Source organism: Arachis ipaensis, chromosome B03, assembly GCF_000816755.2.
Source record: "Arachis ipaensis cultivar K30076 chromosome B03, Araip1.1, whole genome shotgun sequence".
NCBI lineage: Eukaryota > Viridiplantae > Streptophyta > Magnoliopsida > Fabales > Fabaceae > Arachis > Arachis ipaensis.
In genome coordinates this window covers 13,134,135-13,141,855 of record NC_029787.2, presented here as the reverse complement: position 1 = coordinate 13,141,855, position 7,721 = coordinate 13,134,135, and the positions used below count along the sequence as shown (strand labels likewise).

General features: G+C 37.3%; 2 protein-coding genes across 3 annotated transcripts; one reads left to right on the top strand and one right to left on the bottom strand.

Annotated features, from left to right (window-relative positions):
• Window positions 238-4,965, top strand: LOC107629684 (polyamine oxidase 1-like). Of its 2 annotated transcripts, none has more exons than XM_021118186.1 (10): window positions 238-371; window positions 483-723; window positions 866-1,003; window positions 1,176-1,228; window positions 1,446-1,600; window positions 2,654-2,797; window positions 3,244-3,393; window positions 3,796-4,050; window positions 4,206-4,287; window positions 4,386-4,965. In XM_021118186.1, exons 1-10 carry the CDS (start codon window positions 320-322, stop codon window positions 4,595-4,597), a joined length of 1,482 nt encoding a protein of 493 aa, XP_020973845.1. In that variant the 5' UTR covers window positions 238-319; the 3' UTR covers window positions 4,598-4,965. The 2 variants fall into 2 exon arrangements, with proteins under 2 accessions (XP_020973845.1, XP_016188015.1); XM_016332529.2 differs by having other exon boundaries at window positions 474-723.
• LOC107629685 (aminoacyl tRNA synthase complex-interacting multifunctional protein 1) lies at window positions 5,014-6,613 on the bottom strand. Its single transcript, XM_016332530.2, is given in 4 exon segments — window positions 5,014-5,252; window positions 5,255-5,315; window positions 5,644-5,850; window positions 6,105-6,613. Coding segments are annotated over 4 exon segments (825 nt in total). The 5' UTR covers window positions 6,582-6,613; the 3' UTR covers window positions 5,014-5,172.

Below are 7,721 nucleotides of genomic sequence, written 5' to 3'. Positions count from 1 at the left end.
AATTAATGAAAGGATGAGAGCTTTGCAAGAACTTATACTTCGGTGCAACAAGGTCAAGACTTTTTTCTTTTTGGGATTTTACTTAATCTTCATAGCTCTTTCTAATTTTTTTTTTTATTTTGGTTTTTTTTTTTTTATTAATAGTCTGACAAAGCATCCATGCTGGATGAAGCAATCGAATACTTGAAGTCACTAAAGTTACAAGTACAGGTATATTTAGTTATGGTTGTTATGCCAAACTAACAGAAGCTCGCATTCAGTTATTCACACACTTGTGGACTCCGTTATTCTGCTACTCTCTCTCTCTCCTTCTCTCTACATGGACTCTCACTCTCCCTCCTCCGTTATCATTGTCGGTGCCGGCGTCTCTGGTGTGATTACCTCCACCGCCATTCCTCTTGACATACACCACCAATCTTCAATTTCACTAATTTTTCTTCTTTGTTTTTTGTTTCTTCTGTTCCGGGATTAAGGTATTTCAGCCGCCAAGGTGCTAGCTGAGAACGGCATCCACGACCTCTTGATCCTCGAAGCTTCCGACCGAATCGGCGGTAGAATCCGGAAGGAAACCTTCGGTGGCGTCTCCGTCGAGCTCGGCGCCGGATGGATTGCCGGCGTCGGCGGTAAAGAGTCGAATCCTGTTTGGGAGCTTGCCGCCAAATCAGGCCTCCGAACCTTCTTCTCCGACTACAGCAATGCGCGATACAACATCTACGATCGCAGGTTCATATATTTAATTATTTATTATTTAATTATTTCTTATTTTGCGCCATTTATATCTATTGTGCGCCACTGTGCACTTTCACCGTCTCACGAGTTGCTCTGCTGTTCTTTAACTAACTGATTTAACCGTAACGAGTTGCAGTGGGAAGATATTTCCGAGTGGAATCGCTACCGACTCGTACCAAAAAGCCGTGGATTCGGCGATTCAGAACTTGAGGAACCAGGAAGCGGAAAGCGGTGGCGATCATAGCTCCACGTCCAAAGTTACGGAACCGCCTTCGTAAGTGCAATTGCTCGTCGTTTTCACGTTGAAGCTTGGGTGAACAGTTAATTTGTTCTGAAATTAGGATTGTAATAATTAACGTCAAGCATCTAATTATTTCCATGTGATATATTTTGATCATGAGATTATTCTTTTTCTTTTTTTTTTTTCGATTTTTGATTCGTTTTAGGACGCCAATTGAGCTGGCCATTGATTTCATCCTCCATGATTTTGAAATGGCAGGTTCGGTTAACATTTACGGATTCCATGTCACTTTCGACATTTGAAAATTTTAACTGTTATTTGAAGCAAGAATAAAGATAATTATTGGCCAATAATTTTATCTTCTTGTAATAAGCTAATAACATGTTTCTTGCTAAATAAGCAACGGGTTTTAAATTTATTTGCCTGTTGAGGAAGTAAGAATAACTACTGATAAAGGTGAATATTTTGAGTGCAGAGGTGGAACCAATATCTACCTTCACAGAATTTGGGGAGAGGGAATATTTGGTGGCGGATGAAAGAGGGTATGAATATTTGCTATACAAAATGGCAGAAGATTTCCTCCATACATCAGAGGGTAGAATTTTGGACAATCGTCTCAAACTCAACCAGGTTGCTCTATCTCTAATAATGAGCTCATGAACTGTACTCTCGTTCTCAGTTATTCACGGAATCCACCTTTAGAATGAACCCAATCGATCGGGAAAAATTGTCATATATACTCCTAATTAATTAAAGCATAATACGTGTTTTACAAACATTCGTAATCATTTATTTATTCTTAATTCTTTATAATATCTTTTTAATAAATATCTTTTTTAATATTAAAATTAAAAATAAAAAATACAAATTCTTATAAAACACTAATTAAGTGTGCTATGCAATAATCTCTCCCCCTATTACTGGAGTACTCATGGTACAATTATTTGTGTCAGAATTTTCATTCTGCAAATAGTCCTATGCATGCCATAACAGGAGAAGCTGAAAATCGTTATTTGTTTGCATGGATCGGACTACTTTCAAGTTCATCATTTTATAATCATTTCACTGTATATTTTTATGAATCTTATATCATTCAATATATATATATATATATATAGCCAATGAGTAATAGCTCAAATGGCATAGTCTCCCCATACTCAATTAAGAGGTTGCGGGTTCGAGTCTCATATTTTTGGTAAAAAAAAATATATATATATATATAACATTATTAAATTAATCACATAAAATTACCTAAAAAGTAAAGCTTTTATTGCATAATCCTAATTTGAATCATTGATATAATATATCCAACGATCTTAATTTACCTCTCTCCTCACTTAATACTAACCTCCAATTTCTATCTTAGAGAGCGTTTAGCATCTCATAAATAATAGGTCCCAAAGTCCAATTGTGTGTATATGCTATTATGTCATCTCAATTAATATCGTGGGCACTGGACTTCATTTTTGTCTATGTCCCAACTGTATGAGAAACCACAACAAAACGTTTTTCATCAAAGATAAGAAACTAATGGATCAGCTCAGGAAACATGCATTACCTAAGTTTGATTTTTGGCTGTATTTGACTTTTGATTTTGGACTTTTGGGGACTTCATTTTTTCTTTCAAGTGGCATTTTGGACGGTAATAATGCTTCGTGACGTCTTTGCATGGATATTGTGCAGGTCGTCAGGGGAATACAGCAATCGAGAAGTGGGGTTAGAGTGGTGACAGAGGATGGTCGCTTTTACGAAGCTAATTACGTAGTTCTTTCCGTTAGCATCGGCGTTCTGCAAAGCGACTTCATTTCCTTCAATCCACCCTTGCCCGTATGTCTCGTCTTACCATATTAGACAAGCATTTCTCTTTTTATTGCATGATCGCATTGACGTGAACTCATGTTATGTGAACATCTCACTTGAATTTAATAGTAATAAATTGGCTTCGTCTTTATTAATATGACAATGTTTAATTTAATGTTTGTATCAATTTTTTGTACCAATAATTATATTAAAATTAATTCAAACATTTTAGTTAGATCTAACAGTTTAAAGCTCTTCATTAACCAACTCATGTGATTCCTTTGATCACTCTCCTGTGTGTGTTGATAATATCAAGAAATTTATTTTGTATACTCAACTAATTCTAAACACCACCACTCATTTTTTATCAGTATTTTTGATGCTATGGCAATATAAGTTAATATTTAGTGCTTTCAGTTTTGTAAAACAATATGTATGTCTATGTCCATAACAAATGATCAAAAAATTGACAGAGATGGAAATCGGAAGCCATCACGAAATGTGAAGTTATGGTTTACACAAAAATCTTTCTGCAATTTCCATATAAGTTCTGGCCAGGTTGTCCCGAAAAGGAATTTTTCATCTATGCACACGATCGGAGAGGCTACTACACATTTTGGCAGGTTCGTTTGAAATGTTTCTCAATTCTTTGTCTATTTTGTTTCTCACCAGGTAACCATCTTCTGCTATTCAGTTGGTCGAACAAGGAAACTTTAAAGTTTAAACGCTTGTAATTTATATTTTAACAACTCCTTGTTAGATATAACGGTATATAGCTAGGTTAATTATTAGTTGGTTAGTTATAGACTACTTTAGTTGCCAAGGCTAATTCACATTATATATAGGGTCCTCACTACCTTTGAAATCAAAGTTTCTGCAGAAAATCATGTCACTCCTTTATCAAGAGACGTAATCCATGTCAATAGTTCGTTCTAAATTTGGAGTAGTTTAACTACTGAGCTTCATAGAGTTTATTTGCAGATTATCTTTTTGAACAATCTTCTGATTTGCCGCTTTATGACCAGCACATGGAGAGCGCATACCCTGGTTCCAATATCTTGGTTGTGACATTGACAAATGGGGAATCTAAACGTGTGGAAGCTCAACCTGATACAGACACTTTGAGAGAAGCTATGGTGGTACTGAGGGATATGTTTGGGCCAGACATACCTGATGCCATAGATATACTTGTTCCACGCTGGTGGAATAACAGGTTCCAACGTGGAAGCTATAGTAACTATCCTATTATCTCTAATCCCCAAGTTTTCTACAATATCAAGGTTTGCTTACTGCGTTAAATACGCTTCATCATATATATTGCAATTCTGACTATTCCCCTGAGTTCTGATTGCATTTTGTTATCAATTTCTATCGAAAATATACCTCAGTTTCCCATTGTGTTTATTTGCCTTGTATCTGTATGGGTGTGCTCCAGGCCCCAGTAGGCCGCATTTTCTTTACTGGAGAGCATACGAGTGAAAGATTTAATGGCTACGTACATGGTGCATACCTCGCAGGTAAGACTCCCAAACTTTACTTTGATATTTCATGAAAATGTAATTGATAATTGCAATAGCAATAACAATTACAGTTGTGGATGTCAATTGCTTAACAGGTATTGAAACCAGCAGAGCGGTATTAGAAGAAATGAGAAAGGAGAGGGAAACAGAAGATGGGAGCCAAACTCAATTGCCAGAGCCATTGCTAGCGCTAACAGAGTCATTAACAATGTCACAATCAGACATGGTCTCAAATCTCCACAAATGCGACATTCCAACACAGTTATATCTCAGTGGCAAACGTGGGATCACAGAGGCCATATTATGACTAGATGAACCTGCAGAGAAACCCCATGTAGATGATGGAAGAAGCATGGCTAACCAGAATCACGACTTGGTGGTTGTTGGTCCAAGGACAGTTCAATCCCTTGGTGTCATTGGTAGGGCTGATCAACGAATTCAGAATAGTATGCACAAACAAACATCCCATTTCTTCGGCCATGGCACAAATGTATCCACCACCTAAACGCAATTGGTTCTGGCAACAGTAATAAAAGCATCAAAATGCAGGGAGTCATGGCTAACTGCACAGTGCACAAGACATCGCAGAATGCTACTCCTCCATGCTAGTACTCGTAATTTGACCACCAAAGTTGTGAATCCATTCTTCTATTCTCAAAGTCGTAATTTAGCGTACTTCAGTATGTGTAAGATGCTCCAAAAAGTAAAAGTTCGTCCCCAAAGTAAAACAAAAACTAATTTTGCAATTACAAGTTCTCAAAACAGTAATATCATCAATTTGTCATAGTTCTAGAAAAAAGATTGATTTACTTCCATAGCAGATAGCTATGCTATGTTGAATGAAATTATCAGCTGTGTATAGTAAGAAATTCCCAAACCTTATTAGGAGATATTTGCATTCTTCAATGATTGGCATGCCACTGAACCTGCAGATGTACGCATGATATCCACCCCCAGCATTCAACACAAGAATCATCTGTCTTTAGATGAGGCTGCACTGTTTCCCATATCTTCTTCTTTTGAATCTGCAGGTTGTCACACAAGATAGAACAATAATAACTAATGACATAACTAATCAATTGCTCCTTCTCTACAATTCATCTATATATGAAATATGTGAGAAAAACTAAATCTGCTTGAGTTATTGGTGTTCTTCCTAAAGCTCAGTCTGTATTTCCTTGGACATCAGATTCATTGTTTTTAAACATTTTCACAGTGAACTTCCTATACAATATATGTAAAGGTATAACCGTAAACCAGAGGCTTTATTTATATAAGCACATATTATCCAAATTCTGTAACTTCAGTGATCAGCTAGTTAATCATACTAATTAAGCAAGTAAGATATATTGCCTGATTGGGAGTGCCAGCAACAGGTTGATTATCCTTTTCATCCTCTGATCCGAACCATATTCTTTCACCAGGGATTGCATCCTCCGGAGGGAACAGAAGTTCAACATTCTCATGCTTTGCATCAGAAGCAGCCATGAGCATTCCACAAGACTTGACACCACGCATATTCCTTGGTTTCAGATTTGAAAGAACAATAACCTTTTTGCCCTGCATAGGCACCATACCATTTGTTAATTTGTATAGCAAAACACAAATGGGACACCGAAGTCACTAATTCCCTATTTCCAATCTATTTCTGCAATATTGCCGCAAAGAAATCAACTAACTTGACCAATCAAAATTCCGTAATCCGTCATCATATATTGCACAACATAAAATATATATGTGCAGAACTAACAATCAAAATTATGTACACTATCAACTAAATCCTCGTTGATATATATATATATATAAAAGAGCACCTGAAGTTGTTCAAGAGGGACATAGTTGACAAGACCACTACATATGATTCTGGGTTCAGGCTCACCAATATCAACCTCTTCCACATAAAGAGAATCAGCTTCTTCATGCTTCCACGCTTTCACAATTTGACCAACTCTTATATCAAGTAACCCCGCCGCATCCTTAGCACTATTATTGTCGTTCTTCTCAGTGCCTTCACCATTACCATCATTGGATGCCGTTGTGGGTTCCGCCACTGTTTCAGAAGAAGAGGAAGAAGAAGAAAGTGTGCAAAATGAAGGGAACCCAGATGGGGTTCTGCTCCATCTTCTTGTTACTGATGATGATGAAGAAATGGAGAAAAGAGGGAACTTGTTGCGACGGAAGCGCGTGGCGTTGGAAATGAGGGAGCGGTGAGTTGAAGATGTAGCTGAGAAGAAGGAGGAGAGTGATGAGAGCAGAACAGCTCCACCACCACTCTTTAGCGCATTCGCCATTTTTTGCTGTCGCTCATTTTTTGATGTTGTTCTCAAGATAAATTACTATCCTTTTGTGGTCAATCTTAAAATTTTAAATTCTTTTGGATCAGTTTGAAAATTTTATAAATTTAGGGGTTAAAATGAATATCCCCTAAATTGTAAGGTCATTGAATGAAATTATACCTACTTCGGTTTAACTATTAAAAAGGTATAAGAAAAAAGTCATGTTAAAAACGATAGAAAACTTAAAAAATTACAATTATTCTTTTAAAAAGAGATAAGTTGTCATAAATAAAACATGATGTCAATTCATTGTTAATAATTAAGACTAGAGTAAATACTTTTTTCGACCCCTATCCTTTTTGAAAATTGACTATACGCCCCCTAACGTTTATAAATTATCAAATCGGCTCCTATCCATATACTCCGTGATACCAATCAGTCTTTCCGTTGGTTTTTTTGTTCAAAGTCGTCGGAAAATGCTGAGCTGTAAGGTGCAGCCCGTGACAGATGGATGCACACTTACGCGATAGTAGGAACAACCCAGGAAGATTCTGTCCAGATTCTTGGCTGTCCCAGACTCTTGCATTTAGGGTGCTGGAACTTGGCCTTCATACCCTCACTTGCATTGATACTTGAACCCACCATAGTCTTCCTCTAGACACGGCGTGTGTTAGAGGTTGAAGATTGCTCTGGATCGCTCATGCTTGATACACTAGTGTTAGGGTTTAGAAATGGGGAGACTGAGATTTCACACAAAACGAGTCATAGGGCTTCTTTTCAAAACGACGCCGCTTTGCTGAGTGTGGAGGGACTTAATTGTCCAAATGCACACAGAGCATTCCACGCAGGATGATCCAACGCCACGTCACGGGCTGCACCTTACAGCTCAACATTTTCCGACGACTTTGAATGGAGAAACCAACGGAATGGCTAATTGGTATCACAGAGTATATGGATAGGGGCCGATTTGGTAATTTATAAACGTTAGGGAGCGTGTAGTCAATTTTCAAAAAGGACAGGGGTCGGAAAGGATATTTACTCTTAAGACTATTAGGTAGCGTTTGTTTTGAGATATTGAGACAGAGACTGAGACTCAGTATAATGTTTGTTGGTTCAGAGACTGTTACTAAACTTTTTGTCTTTGTATCTAAAATT